Raw genomic sequence first — 16,230 nt, 5'->3', positions numbered from 1 at the left:
CACCTCTGCCTCCTGAGTAGCTTGGACTACAGTTGTGCTCCACCACGCCTGGCTAATTTTTTGTATTTTTAGTAAAGATGGGGTTTTGCCATATTGCCCAGGCTAGTCTTGAACTCCTGGGCTCAAGCGATCTCCCCTTCTCGGCCTCCCAAAGTGCTGGGATTACAGGCATGAGCCACCGCACTCAGTGTAGGGATGCCTATTAAAATGAACAGATTGGCCGGGCACAGGGGCTCATACCTATAATCCCAGAACTTTGGGAGGCTGAGGTGGATGGATCGGCTGAGGTCAGGAGTTCGAGACCAGCCTGACCAATGTGAAGAAACCCCATCTCTACTAAAAATATAAAAGTAGCCAGGTGTGGTGGCACATGCCTGTAATCCCAGCTACTCGGGAGGCTGAGGCAGGAGAATTGCTTGAACCCAGGAGGTGGAGGTTGTGGTGAGCCAAGATTGCGCCACTGCACCCCAGCCTGGGCAACGAGAGCGAAACACCATCTCAAAACAAACAAAAAAATGAACCCAGATCGCATTGATTTCCTTCTCAAAAACCCTCCAGTGGCTCCGCACACAGGTCCCCTTCATGTTCCTCAAACTCACCTGCTGGGTATGCTCCTACCTGAGGGCCTTTACACTTGCTATCCCCTGTGCCTGGAATGTTCTTTACACAGGTATCTATATACTCAGTCCCTCACTAGTCAGTGAGTGAGGCCTTCCTTCACTTCTCAATATAAAATTGCAACTGCCACCAAGCCAGACACTCCTGATACTCTTCCTTGCTTGAATCAGCATATTGAAGCACCACATGCCAATATTTACATAATTATCTGGTTCGTATGTTTTTTCCGCTGGAGGGTAGCTCCAAGAAGGCAGGTTCTTTTGTCTGCTTTCTTTACTGCTATATTCTCAGGGCCTGACACGTAGAAGAAACTCAAGTATTTGTTGGTTGAATGCACAAGCTAACAGAGGTTCATTTTTCTCATGGAACAAGAATATGGAAGCAGGTGGGCCGCAGCGTGGTTGAGAGGCTTGTCATGCGTTCGGAGAGCCAGGCTCTTTCCACCTTTTCCCTCTGCCAACCTCAGTGCGTTGGGATGTCTCTTTTCATGGTCTCAAGATGGGTGAAATCTTTCTAAGAAGTTCAGCAGTCTCCCCTAAACTGGCCATAACTGGCTTAGACATCCATCCGCAAACCAGCAGTTGGCCAACAGAAGTAAGATTCCCGACTGGAACGGCTGTCATGTTCCTCTCCTGGGGCTGACACACAGCCACCTCGGAGCTGGACAAAACCAGAGTTGTGTTGGTTTTTAAAAGGCGGCAGGGGTGGAGAAGGATCACCCACAGCAGGTTTCCACACAAGATGGGCATGGCTTCGGGAGGATGTTAACAGCCCCCCTGGAATCATGACTCAGAGGTATGCCTATCTTTTGTAACCCAAAAGTCAGAGGACCAGGGTTGCACTGTGATGTTTGTGAGATGGAGGGAACCCTGCAGCAGCCCATCTGTCCCAGGGATTAGTCATGTCACCATCCATTTCCCCGTCCCCATCCCTCCCTCTGCTGACCCAACATGCTCCCAGTGTGAGGAGAGCCAGCCTCTGCTTCGCTGCCCCATTCTGTTCTACCGGAAAAGGACACCCCCCTTTGTATGGCCCACTGCCTCAAGACCCAAGAAAGAGTCTCACTACTTTTGAATCAAAGGCTTTATCTTTAAGAAAGCAGATTTAGTGAATCAGAATTTTCTTCCATTTTGGTTCTATTGTTTTAAGAAAAGTAAACCAAATTAAAAATTAAAAACTATTTTTTTAATAGATAATACATGTACATGGTACAAAATTCAAAAGGTACAAAAGGTGTACATCGAAAAGTCATTCCCACCCCTCTTCCCAGAGGCAATCAGGCTGCCGGGTTGCTGGGTATCCTCCCAGAGAAATCCTAGGCATATGCAGGCAGACATATGATATACATGTGTATATGTCTGTGTGAAAACATACGCACACACATACATCTACACATTTTTCTCCATTCCAAACATTAAGATACCATGGGCTTCTTTTTTGCCCCACTTAATCATGCATCTTGGGGACCATTCTATGGTAGTACACACACACAGGATCCACTGTTTTAAGTTTCTGCAAACTATTCCATTGTTTAAGCTGGTCATAATGTATTTAAGCATTCCCCTATACTGGTGGCACTCTCCAACTTTTTGCTATTACAGTGTTTCAACAAAAACCCTTGTACACAGGTACAATTCTTAGTTCAAAAAGCTGATGCATTTGCACTTTTGACAGACACTGTCTGGCTGTCCCCCATGGAGTGCCTATGTGTCACACTCCTGCCACCACTGTATCTAGTGCTGCCACCCACAGCCTTGCACTGTGCTCCCACTTCCTGGTTCACATGGCTGAGACCTTTCTACCCATCAAGCTACCTTTAGATTCATGACACATTTTGAGCCGAAACATACCTTATCTCTAACATTACTGTAGTTCTTCTCTCTTTCCCTTCTTGGGGAATAAAAAAAAAAAATCTGTAAAAGGCAATTCCTTTGAAAGATTCAAAACCTGCGACACCTTGTTTCATCTCAAACTTCAAGGTTACTGTATAACACACTCTAAGACCCTCTAAAGCTGTGAAAACTGTTTACCTGTCCTCAAACTAAGCATCAAGTAGAGGAAAGGTTCAATCTAAATTTTGCTAATAGAGATGCAAAGTTGCCATGTGGAAAAGCCATTTTATCCAACTGGAGTTTCCCAGTCAGTCATCTACCTTGAGCTAGATGCTGGGGAGACTGTGGTAAGACAGGCCCTTACTTTTGTTGCCCAGGGCCAGGCCCGGTGGCCCTGGGCAGGCATGAGTTCGGCACATTTGGGGGACGGATGTAAGGCTGGTGTGGAGCATCCACGGTATTCCCCGTGTTGTCAAGTATGCTGCAGATCGGGCACCAAATCCTCCAGGAGTTTTGCACATTTATTGTGAGAAGAGGGAATACTACTATAGCACTACCTTTTACAATGCATCTTCAGCCTGTCATAGAAGGAATGCTCTGGACTTCATGAAAAGGATCAAGAGAGGGCGTGGGGGATTCTGAAGATGCACAGAACAAGGCACTTTCCTTGGGAATCCCAACCACGGGGACAGACGATGGCACCCATCCTATGGGGCACTTTGTTGTACTGTTCTGCATTAAGATGTTCTTTTACCTTGAGGCCAACACCAGCCATGAGTAAATCATAAAGTGCTTCCTTAAAGTGTTCTTCCTCAGTGCATGTTTCAACTCAGCATCTGCACTTCAGAGCAAGGGGTCAGGCTCAAAGTAACTGTGCTACTGTTAGATGCCTACCTCCCATTTAGGGTGATCATCAGTCACCTACAGAGTGGGCGAACAAGACCATCTGAGGCAGCAGAAATATGAGGGCACAGGTTGTGGCCAGGGCTCACTGTTCAGAGTACCCTTTCAGGCAGGTCTGCTTCGGTCACTAGAGACGTGACTTGGGCCTGACATCGACGTCACAACCCTGAGGTCTGAGGTTCCAGGCATGACACTTGGTGAGGTAGTGAAAGGACGGTCTGAAGGCTTCTCCAGCCTCTGCTCAACGTTTCAGGAGGTCCCAAGGGCTCGGTGTTGTCAGAGAATGCTTCCCATGCCCGGGCCTTCTGGTTGTGCTGACAGACTCAGCGGACACTGGCAGGACCCAGCTATCCTGAAAATATGTAAGGGCTACGAGCTCGAACCATTAAAACGATGAACTTCACACTCTAACAGAGATACGCTTGACAAACTGGGAATTTGTCCTCTGTTAAAAAACCCCTCAGCGTGACTCTGACGACTGTTTAACACTCTGCATCTCCCTCTAGTGGTGTTAGCTAACCCCAGTCATCCAGTAGAGACAGAGCACAGGTCAAAGATATCAAAATAGCATCTCCCCACGCACCTTGCGATCACCCAATCTTGTCCTGCTCACAACAGCTCTGATTGCGGCTTAAGCAGAGCAGTCCCATGCACTCCTTAAGAAGCACGTAGTGGGAAGGCGCCCCCAACCCAGAGGCTGGCGGAGATTCCACAGCACTGTGCAGCCTGCCCGCTAGCAACTCCCTGTGCTGACTGAGCAGGGCGCCTGTCCCTCCTGGGGAAACCTGGTTCCTCCTGAAGCGCACATGTTAAAAAAGTAACTTAAGGATGTTCTTGCTTCCTTTTAACTCTGGAGAAGCCTGTGGGCTTAGAGCATAATGCCACACTATGTCTAGGCAAACAGAGAGCCATAGCCCTGGGAAGACCCCTTCTGGCTCTCCAGGTGGTTTCTGAAATGATCAGGGGCCTTGGGGCATCTCCTTAGCCTGTATGGCTTCACTATAAAGTCATATCCTAATTACTCAGAAGACACTGTCCACACTGAGGGTTGCCTGCAGCAAGTGTGAAATCTGAGCTCAACCTGGCTTCTGTAGTCTAATTCAAAGTGTATTCAGGCAACAGAAACTGATTTATCCGTAGTAGGCCTTGTGGATAAAAAAAAAAAGGGAATAGAGATCTATGGACACCTCTCTATACCAAAACCAAACCAAATGAAACACAGCTCAAAATAAATGCCTGCACTTTCAAAAAGAATTACTGGCTGCTTTGGATTAATCATGCCGTACTTTCCCCATCAGCACAGAGGTGGACTCCAGTAACCCCAAAATGTCATCTGCCTCCCTACCATCTGTGGACAAATAATCGAATAACTGCCCCAACTGCTCACAAAGTTCAGTTAGCCAGGGGTGGGCCTACAAGCTGCTTAACAAGAAAACGCAGATGTTTCCCTGACTGAAATAATTTCAAACGCAGTCAAAATTCTGTCTCCTTCCCCTGCCCTCAAAGTGCCACCTATTCTTTTGCAATTACTGCTTCAACTTCACCCAGCCCTTCAAAACCCCTACATGACCGCGGCTCAGGGCCCAGCTGAGGCGGAGCTGCACATGGCCCAAGAAGCGCCCTCACGTGGCAGTTTCTATTTGCAAGCTGCTGCTTCCCCCTGGCTCAGGCAGGCCTTGCTGGCCCTGGCACTGAAACCAGTGGCTGTTTTTAATCCAGCACGTGTGTGTGTTTTTGAATCTGTACATGTCGGCCCTGCTTAATCACATCCATTAGGGAACTAAAAATGAACATGTTTCTGTGGCTGCTGAATGCTCCAGTTGCTTGACATGTTTAAGCTTTTGTGTCAAGCTTACTGTCCAAACCTGCTGCCTGGTATGTTTGCAAGATTTATGCAGAATGGAGCACAAACCTACTGAACATGACTGAGTTACCAGACTCCTGAGGACCAGGGCAGCAGGAGCTCCGTGTCTGATCTGCACTGGTTATTTCCAAGGATTAAAGTCAACCGTCAGCTGCCCTTCCAAGGCCCTCCAAAGTCTAGTCTCAGCCCTACTTCCTAGATGGGTCTCTGAAGCCTCCTGAAGAGACCAGTTTATCCCCTCCTTTCCCAACACGCATGCCTTGCACTCCTCTGCATCCTCTTGGGTTTTTAATCATAGCGTATTTTCATTTAAAACAATCTTCCTGCCTGTCAACATCCGATTCTCCCTTTAGATTGGGCCCAAATGCTGCCTCCTCCAGGAAGTTTCCCTGGATCTCTGCAAACCCCACTGCTCTTCCTCCTGACACCCTACTTGCCTTGAGTGTCTCTCTCAGGGAACAGTGTCTCTCTCTCTCCTGGCTCAGATCATGACCCATCTGCAGTGTAGCCTCATCGAATGTGCCTTCAATGAGGGGGATGCACAGCCCCTCTGCATGCTGTGACTCAAATGAACATTGGGGCAGGGGAAGGTGTAATTTTTATTGAAGTGTCCTCAGCACAAGGTCTGTTTTCAATTTTCTGAGAAATAAACCTGAGTAACGTATAAAAATTAAAACGACACCGAATTTTCATTCCAGTTGCTGTCACCAAGCCTGCTGGTTGGCACCTGGAGGAGCTGGGAACAAAAGGTACCATGGCAGGTGAAAGGCCCAAGTGACCAACACTACATGGGCTGATCACTTCAGCTACATGCCTTCTGTTTACTGAAAAACATCTCAGATGGTCCAGTTCTGTGGTCAAGTGTGCTGTGTATCTGCCTCCCTGGGCCACCTGCTGGGTGCCTGTGCAGTAGGAACTCTGTTTTACATGTCTCTGAATCTTCCTCAGTGCTTATTTCTCAGTGGGTGCTCAATTAATACTTGCTAAACAAATGAATTCTTCTTTATTCAGGGTCCACACAAATACAGGTACCTTTGTAAGTGCAATGTTACTGGAGACATAAAAGTTGATCAACAGAGAAAAGTACTGCCGACATTCTTCACAGGATGACGGGTGTTATCCAAGCCACATGTTTACGGTCTGATTCCATCAACAGCAGCCAACAGAGATGAATGGAAGCAAAGAGGAGAAAGAAAACATCCAGGTTGTGGAAACCATTACACCTGCATCTCTCTAGTGTCGCTTTCAGAACCATTTCATGATCTTGTAGTTGATACACGGTGCTTAAAAGTAAAATCAATGACATACAACCATGGCTGGGGATGTTCAGGAGGCCTTCGCTTTCACCCTGGACAGCAGCATCTCATTCTTGCGGCCCTCCTGGAGGGGAAGCAGAGAGTATAGAGAGAGTGGTGACTACATTAGCGCCCATGTGAGGCCAAGATGGTCTCAGTGCCCTTCCCATATCCCTATGGGAGACATCTCCTGGCCAACCCAGTCTCTTGGCATGCTGCCACCAGCATGGTGAAGCTTCCTGATGACCTATGACATCAACACCAAAATAACTATAATGATTCTCCATTTCTGGGCTGTCAGACTGAAAACAGGATGAGAGGATAGGCACTGTCATTCCTAAAGACTTCATGAAGTCTATGAAACGTCAAGAGGATGGAAGCAGAAAGCACACTTGTCTGCCAGTCTTGGCGTACTATGGTGAGTGAGTGGGGAAAGGCTTTGGAGACAGCAGCGTAAAAAGAGAGAAAAGGGAGCCCTAGTTTACACAGCAGGCAAAACACGTAGAGTTCTAACAACAGTGAAGGTTAAGAATATTCTTGTCTTTAAGAAACTCAGAAAATAGGATAAAAGATATTCATCAAGAGATAATGGGGCCGGGCGCGGTGGCTCACGCCTGTAATCCCAGCACTTTGGGAGGCCAAGGCGGGCGGATCACGAGGTCAGGAGATTGAGACCATCCTGGCTAACACGATGAAACCCCGTCTCTACTAAAAATACAAAAAATTAGCTGGGCCTGGTGGCGGCCATCTGCAGTCCCAGCTACTCGGGTGGCTGAGGCAGGAGAATGGCGTGAACCCGGGAGGCGGAGCTTGCAGCGAGCCAAGATTGTGTCACTGCACTCCAGCCTGGGTGACAGAGCAAGACTTTGTCTCAAAAAAAAAAAAAAAAAAAAAAAAGGAAACCCGCCCTTCCTTAAAACCAAGCTGTATGAAATCAATGGTGTGTGCTACAGGTTATCATTAAGGGAGGTCACTGCCCCATCCTCTGCCTGTAGAATCTGACATCCAGTGGCACAAGTCACCTCTGCCTCATTTCATGTTCCCTTCTGGGGTCATCTTCAAAAGCTTCTAACTGCACCTCCTGCCCTCGTTCCACTGGCCTTAGTAGCTCGGGATACCTCCATCTGCTAGCAAACCTCCAATAACTCCAACTCCATTCTCTGGGCAGGGTCACAAGGAGTCCTGCTTTTAAATTTTGAGATGAAAGTGGTAGCAGAAAGGGCCTGCAGAGGTAGAGCTCACAGGCTTGACAGTGGTCAGGCCTCCAGGGTCCGTGTTTTCCTGGAGGTGCATTTATTGTGGGAGAAAAACTTTTACCCTTGAACCTTCTGCACTCAAAACCCCCATGGTCAATTTTTCCACCTCCCTGGGCCAGGGTCAGGTGCTCTCAGCTCTCTGGAGGCCCTGATCTTTTGGCGGTGTGATGGCAGCATGACCACAACGACCTTGGTTTTGCTAAGACTAGTGCTGGCTCATCTATAGGATTCAGAGGTATCTTTCACTCAGGGAACAAGGAAACAGGTGGGTGCTTGCCTTGGTGGTAAGGCTGAAGACTTTGAGGCTGTCAGAAGCAAGGCGCTCTGACACTTTTCAGCACCTTTTTGGGGAGAGAGAGGCAGTTCATGGGGAGGGCGGTGGGGGTGACAGAAATAAGGTGATGCTGGGTCACATGTTATTTTCTTTTAGAAAATAACAAAATTTTCCTTCTTAAAATGGATTGAGATGTACTTGAGGGAAAAAAAGACTCCAGCTTAAAACAAATGGAGGGGAAGAGATGGAACAAGAACAGAGAGCTACACTATTATGTTGTTATACTACACTCTCTACTTGTGTATTTTTGAAGATTTCCATAACAAAAATATAAAACGGTAAATAAGTTTAAACTGACACCCACCTCACCATTTAAATGAGGCAAAAACAACCCAGAAGCATCCGAACTCTACCGTGGGGAACTGTGTGTGTCACAGCACACTAGGTGATGCTTATACTTTTCGGTAGAGACAGCCTACAATGTCACCTAGTATGTGAGCCTACAGAATCATAGTCTCCGTCTCCTCAAAGCAAATATAAAAGAGGCGCTTTGGCTGTTTGTTTCTAGAAGAAAAGGGAATGTCTCATCACCTCAGTCTCTTTCCTGCTGAAAACTCTATCCAGGCCCACTAGGTGCCAGACAGAGAGCTAAGTTCACTGAAGGTTATGTACCCAAAGCCAGTTTCACAAAAATGTAGGGTTTGAATTCATCAGTGCTATTGAATTTAAATCTTAGTTTCATGACCCGATGAAACTGTGGCTTAGAGACACAATTCACTTAATACTGTGATTAAGGTGATGTCAGAGTACGTGTTGTTTCCTGGCAGACTTACAATTAATCAGCTTTCTCAGGGTAAGTCAACGGGATTTTAGAGAAAACCCAATGTCTCTAATGAAGAAGCTTCTGAAACCAGAGGAGGCTGGAAGTCAGGATGCAGGCATGACTTGGTACCTAAATGGTGCCCATGGCGCATCACTGTTGCCCATTTAACATGGGGTAAACCAAACCCAACGAAGGCAACCTCTAAGCTGGCAAAAAAGCTGGCAAAAAACCATCTCGTAGACAATAATGTTGTGTTTTCCATGAAGAATAATTATGGCACACTACAAGTGCTTGGGCCCAGGATGCAGTGAGAATTTAGAATGCAAAAACCAGTGAGGGGATGGTGAGAAGGCAAAATAGAGGGTGCTGGGAGAAGGCTCCACCCTGGATGAAAGTCCAAATTAAACTGTAATATATAAAACAGAAAAGCAGCAGAACTAGTCTGGCTCAAGATATAGGGTAGAGGCTGTGGAGTAGCAAGCAAGTCCCTATCATCACCTCCTCTTCAACACCTGTGGTGGCCCCAAATTACCTCGCAGGAGCTTGTGGGAGAAAGTTTAAGATGCTGGAACACTGACATGTGGTTGCCAATTTTAAATTTTTGCCAAGTAAAATGTTCAAAAAAAAAAAAAAAGACTACCCACCATCACAATTATTTTCTAAGACAATTTTAACACCAAAAAATAAAAGGACATGCTAAATGTGCGGTGAAATATATTTAAATGAAATATGTAAGAACATATTTCATCCCCTCCCCCTCTTCTGACTTGCTTTGGACTCAGGGAAAGAGGCCCGGCAAGAATCTGGTCTAGGTGTCTTAGCTGGCTCTGAAGGAACCACCCTCTGTGTCTGGTGTGACAATGACTGCCAGCACAGGTGGGAACTCAGACCCAAGCCACTTAACACCTCTGAAGGAACTGGTGCTTCGGAGGTCATCCTAAGCTCTCACCTGAGAGCCTGCTGGGCGAGAATGAGCTTTTCCACTTCATTGTCAATTGCTTTGACAGCTTATACTTATCCTCCTCAACTTACTGGCTTTTTGTTTCTACACTGTCAAAAGGGTGTCTCCAAGCAAAATCTGAGATGCAGTTCTCCTTTTGTGAGTTTTGATTAAAGGGAAGGAGGAGCTCTGAGTAGGGCAGCAAATTCCTAATTGTTCCCTGCCAGTTCGCTCATTGGCCCTTCTGGGACCTCAGCTTCAGTCTGTGCTAGCCTCAAAGGAGTCCCAGACTGAGCCGCAGACCCTCCGCTCCCCATTCCTACACTGCTATGGCTGAAGAACTCTTTCTTCCCATGGCTATGTCCTGCTCACCCTAGAGGGCCCTCCCGGACCACACCACCTAAACCAGTCTCCTCACACGGCAAAGTCTGGAATTGTTACTACTTATTTGTTATGACTTGTTCTTAGCTTGTCATCCGTCTCTCCCACCACAGCGTATGCTCCTTAAGGAGGGGGAGGTCTGCGTTACAACCTGGCATCTGTCCAGGGGTATAGTAGGAGCTGGAACACTGGAAAAGATGAGATTTTGAAATGCCTATGGGATGTGGCTTCCAGAAGTTAAATCACAAAAAAGATGTAGAAGAGAAGGGAAAGATGAGGAAGGAAGAAAGAAAAGTCTTAAAATAAGAACAAAATTATGAGCATGGGAAGACTACATTTTTTATTCTGCAGACCAAACACCAGGATACAACCTACCTTTAACTCTGCTGTATTTTCAGCAGTCTCTAAACTCACTGAAACCACATGGATTTAGGTTAGGGAGAAGGAATTCCTTAAAATAAAGCTGCTGAGACCCTAGCAAGGGACAAAATGAAGTCTTTTTGGAAAAATCTCTTAAGGGCAGGCACTTTTCTTTCTGGAACAATGAAGAGTAACTGCCCAAATGCAGGAAGGAAAAACAGGGAAAACCAAAATTGGCTTGAGTGTTGGGTGTTAAGAGATGCCAGACCAGGTGCTGGATGTTCCAAATTTCTCATCTGACCCAACGGAACCCACCAAATGAGGAAACTGAGGCTGTGAGGAATTAGGTCATTACCAAAGTACACAGCTGGTAAGTGGTAAATGTAGGATTCGAATCCAAACCTGTGACACTTCAAAGTTCTCTCTTCCCACACAGTTTCTTGAGGTCCCTCCCTACCCTAAGATTGGCAGGAGAGGAGATTCTATATCTGAATCCACAACAAATGCTGTTTCCAGGTGGCCCTTGATATGGACTGATGGAGTCATTTTGTGAGTTTAATGTGCTTACTAAGTGTTAGGAAAACTAAAATGATGTGATGTCTTGAAACATTTAATTAGACCTCAAGATGGGCCACAGAAAAACGCAATCTTCAGCTACCTAGACGCCACACTTCACTGCCAGATCACACTCTGTCTTGTTCTTTCCCTTCACAGACCAAAGGAAAACCAAAAAACTACTGTTTTTTAGTGGCTACTTTTGAGGTGAACATATATCTCACGTTAGCCTTAATGTGCTGCCCAGCCTTCCTCTTACCTCCTTGAACTCTTTCACAGTCTTAAAGTATAGCCTCTGCTTTTCTAACAGCTCCAAGTACTGGTCGTTCAACTGGTCTCTTCTCATTTTGTTCTCTTGCTTTTTCTTTTCCATCTGTTGAAACATTGTGGGAAATGGTGATGAAAAGACACGTTCTGCCCAAGGGCTGCTGGCAACATCCAAAAGGCAACAGTTGTTAACAGTTTCGTGGATTTCCTCCCAGCAAAGGAAGCTTCAATATATAATTTTTGAGGTTGGTTAATTTATTTGCATGATATTACATGGAGGCTCTACAATTTATTCAGCAATTTTTCTATCACTGAGTATTAACTGTTTCCTTTTTTTTTTTCCTCACTACAATTTCACAATGGACAGGTTGGTGATTCTCAACTGGGAGCTATTTTGACCCCCCACTCCCCACCTGGCAGTGTCTGGAGACAGTTTTGATTGTCACAACTGTGAGGAGTGGGTGCTACTGGTATCACTGGGTAGAGGCCAGCAACGCTGCTAAACATCCTACAGTGCACAGGACACCCCACAGCAAAGAATTATCTGGCCCAAAATGTTAACTGTGCTGAGGCTGAGAAACCTTGATTTAAATAACTGTGCTCATATAATAAAACTGTGTATCCTCTTTTGATTTAATGTAAGTATTTCCATGTCATTACAAACTTTCTACAAATTATCATTTTAAAAACAACACAATGTTCCTGCTGATTGCTAACTTACCCATCTTTCTACTGGTAGACAATTTAGGATATTTTCAGGATTTAGATCTCATAAATAGATGCTAGGCTTTGATTTAAAGAGACTTTTCTAAGGTACCCAAAAGCTTATTCATTCAACAAATATTGACTTAGAATCTACTGAGTAGCTACACGTAGGGTGAACATGGCAAAGTCACTGCTCCCACAGAGCGTACATTGTAGAGATTCACATTAAGCAACCACCCTGACAAATAGACGCACAAAATATTCCCAACACTGATCAGTCCTGTGAGGAAAATGACATGGGAGGAGGTGATGGAGAGGATGGTGGGTGCATGGCCTCCTCAGCCTGGAAGCTCAGGGAGGCTGAGGACACTAGAGCAAGGCTGGCAATGCTATGTGCTATATGTCCAGAAGGTAAACCCAGAGCATCAGCCAGGAAACGAGGGCAGAAAGAGTTACGGTACAGACCGGGTGCCTGACTCATGGCTGGTGCTCAAAAGCTTGTTGAATCAAATTCTGAGAGATGCTTTGCCATGGCTTTGCTGATGTCTGACCATGATTTCTGTGTTACACTTTGGAAGGGATTTGGTAAACACAAGCTACAGGTAAACTGGCTGCATTTTATTCAGTAGTTCCCTCCACACTATAGGCCTCTGTTGACTGCATAGGACAAATGCAACTTGGTGTCCCCAAGGCCTACCCCAATGCTGTTCAGAGAAAGACCCATCACATATGGGGACTGATTTGCCTGGTTAAATCCTGACCTTGCATCTAGTTCCTGAGTCCTAAGACCCTGTGCCCTGCTCTTTCCACAGGTCTGCATACAGATGCCTGGTACACACCCATACTAGGTCTCCAGTTTGGTGCCCTCTTGTGCCCAGGTCTCCCAGAGTGGGCAGTCCCCTCTGGGGTCCTTGGCTGGTGTCCTACTACACTTGGAGCCCTGGCTCACCAGCAAGTCTTGATCCCTGCCGACGGAACCCCTAATGCTGCCTCCATGGGTCTCTCACACCCACTCACGATCCTGTCACAGTGACACACCAGCCCACCACAGCTCCCACTACTGTTCCTTCGTGGGCTCCAACTCTCAAAGCAGCAGACACCTTTTCCGCTGTGCTGGATAGACCTCACAGCTAGGTCCCTCTCTCTTATTAGGACAGCCAGCAGCCCTTATCTCAGGACTTTCCTCTCTGCTCTGTGCTTTAGCAAAACACTTCACCATAACTGATTATGTCCCAGTGAGGTAGCAATCCGTGTGAATTATGAATTTATCCAGGATCCACTGTGGCAGTTACTGTGGCAACCTAGAAATAATATGAGCTTGAGGCCAGAAAGGCTGGGTTCAAATCCTAGTTCTGCCACTCACTGTGTATCCTTGGACAGCTAATTGAACTTTTTTGAATGCCAGGTCCTTTAGCTAAAATAAGAATATCACCTAGAGCACCAGTTTTGTTATGAGAAGCTTGTGACATTAAATATTAAGTGAATGATCCATTATCTGGTCCATAGTAGCTGCTCAACAAAGACAGTTTTTCTCTTAACATTTCACATCCTAGGATGCCAACTCACTCTGAGAAGCAGGAGTTGAATCTTTGATCTAAGCTTCATTTGCACACTCTTCTCAGTGTCCCCTTACCCAAACGTAACTTTGTTATTCCCTGCTTATCACCTATTCACACCCTAGGTCTGTGAAGCGCTTGTGCCAAGCACTTGCTCACAGTATTCCAGAGATCCAGAGACCTTACCTCCTCTGAGTGAGGTCAAAATGCTGACTGATCTGTGACCTCTTCTTTACTCAGAAACCCTTAGACAGGGCATAAACACCTATTCAATTATTGTTACCCAATGCTGGTCTGCTATGTAACACTCTGAACCTGCTGGTTCTGAGAAACTTGTGCTTGAGAGGACACAGACTCCCCTGCCACATCTATGAGAGCAGGACCCATTATGGCACTGTTACAGGGAAAGCTACATTAAAAAAAAAAAACAAAACAAAAAACAAACACACACAATAAAACACATCCATGCAAGTGAGTGCTGTTCCATCCGGAGTGCCAATCAACATTCAACATTCAAAGTGTATCTGGAACCCTCTTTGACAACTGCTCTTTGACTCCATTGAAAGAATTCACCCATTCAACAAATAGTCCTTGAGGGCCTAACCATGGGTTAGGTGCTACATCAGCCACTGGGGATGCAGACCAGAGAAAGAGAGCCCACTCTGCCCTGGGTGCCATTGACCCATTTGGCACCCACCATGGAGGGGAGAGACAGATACAGCAGCACCTGGTTTCCACACTGGTCAGCCCTGAGGGGCCAAGAGCATGAAGCCTGGGGGAAAGTGAAGAGAGTGAAGGGGTGAGGCCCATTTCTTCTTCTGCTCTGGCTCATAGTCAACAACAGGAATTCATGGGGTTCTTTCCTTTGGTTTCCACTTCGTGTTTACACTGCTCTCTGTAAACAGGAAGCAGAAGTCAAAGGAAAGAACCCACGAATTCCTGTTCTTCCTGACTATGAACCACAGCAGCTTCCTGAGGAGCAATAGAATGGAGGAAGCGTCTAACACACTTGACACCTGGGCTGTCACAGGCTTTTGGTCAGCCAGGTTCTCTGCCTTCCACCTACTCACATCCCAGGTCACTGAGATGGGACTGCATTCGCTCTCTGCAAGACAGCCTATCCTGGCTTGGGTGAGTGCGCATATACAGGCAAGCACTGACTTATGTCGTTCTAATTTTGACGGCTGAATAGTCCGAGAAATTGTGCTTGTTACTAGTGATACTTTTTTTTCCTCCTTTGACCTTGTTTTACTGAAGTCATTCACAGAGAGATTCATGGTATTTTTCTACAGGGAAAGGGACATGGAACACTTCTGCCCTTAGCTCATCTCTTGTGAGATGAGATTACAGGCAACTTGAACGTTTGTCTTCTGTAACAGGGTTTTTTTATGATGACAGGACCTATGGACAATTCTTTCTTTTTCTTGTGTTTATATTCTGGCATCACTCACTGGAGCCCTTTGCCCCAAGATCATAAGAGGAGAAACCCGACGTCCCTAGAAGATTTTATCGCCATGTCGGAGAACCACTCTGGTGTGATACATTTTTAAAACAGGACCATAAGCAAGAGATATTTGGAAGTACGAGTTAGGATTCATCTGAGAATGGCGGTAGGAAACTGCAGCTGTCTCTGCAGGAAAACCTCATGCTGTACCCTGACTGAGTGGTGCCTCTCTGTTTGCTTCAGACTTCTGAGGCTCCATTTCCTCTCACTTTGGCAGAACTCAGTTCAGCAATGATTTCTCTTTTTTAGAGGGGGGTTCCTGAAAACTAAAATGTTCTCAAGATCTTAAGATTCCTAAGGAATGAATCTCTTGTGGCAGAATGTCAGGTACCGCAGATCCCCCGAGGAAGCGAATCCAGTCAAGAGCGGAAGCCTGCTGGTGAAAGGCGGTCTCCTCATCTGTAAAATGGGTGTGATACTGTTCACTTCAGAGGTCTTTCAGGAATGTCAGCACAATGTTTGGTACACAATAGGTGTTCAATACATGGGAGCTGCTGCTAATAGCAACTTCTGAACCCCTGGGTGTAGGCAGCTCATGGGACAGGCCCTGCCCACTGCAGAGTAAGACGCATGGTGGGAATCCCTCTGTAGAAATGTGTCTTTTCAGGATTGAGGGCACACTCCCCAGCTACCAGAAGAGACCTGTTCTTCCCAGGACTTTCCCTGTCACCACTATAAAACCTGGGCTATATTACAGAAAAGAAGCCATCTGACCTTCATTCTACTTTGCTTAATTCCTTCCACAATCTGTTCCATCTGACGTAAAAACTGGTCCCGGGCAGCAGGGGAGGCCATGGCTCTGAAAGAAAAACCAGCAGAGTTATGACCGGCACACAGGACTCGAGGTAGGGGGAAATGCCAAGCAGTCAGCTCTGTATCCAGGTTATACCTCTTGAGAGAGGCAATCAGGCCTTTGCAATGCACAGTGGAGCCATGGGGGCCCCTGCAATCCCAGGCAATTAAGGATGCTAAACCTCTGAGAAGGCATGGAAATTAGCCTGGTCTTATAATTGCATATTAATCTTTTTGTCATACTTTCCCTGTAACTTTCATAACTAATACGTATTTCCTTAAAGTAAAACATGACTAAAATTAAC

At 46.2% G+C, this 16,230-nt stretch overlaps 1 protein-coding gene across 1 annotated transcript in view; it reads right to left on the bottom strand.

Annotated features, from left to right (window-relative positions):
• Window positions 1–1,686: 1,686 nt before the first annotated feature.
• Window positions 1,687–16,230, bottom strand: part of CCDC93 (coiled-coil domain containing 93) — a 94,096-nt gene continuing 79,552 nt past the window's right edge. Inside the window, exons 22-24 of the mRNA XM_011983458.1 lie at window positions 15,848–15,932; window positions 11,361–11,474; window positions 1,687–6,597 (exon numbers count right to left, since the gene is read on the bottom strand). Of these exons, the coding sequence (XP_011838848.1) occupies window positions 6,544–6,597; window positions 11,361–11,474; window positions 15,848–15,932 (253 nt within the window). The 3' untranslated portion in view covers window positions 1,687–6,543. The remainder of the gene's footprint in view (window positions 6,598–11,360; window positions 11,475–15,847; window positions 15,933–16,230) is intronic.

The sequence above is a fragment of the Mandrillus leucophaeus genome, unplaced genomic scaffold (genome assembly GCF_000951045.1).
Source record: "Mandrillus leucophaeus isolate KB7577 unplaced genomic scaffold, Mleu.le_1.0 Scaffold25, whole genome shotgun sequence".
In the NCBI taxonomy this organism is placed as follows: Eukaryota; Metazoa; Chordata; class Mammalia; order Primates; family Cercopithecidae; genus Mandrillus; species Mandrillus leucophaeus.
This window is presented reverse-complemented; position numbering and strand designations above follow the sequence as displayed.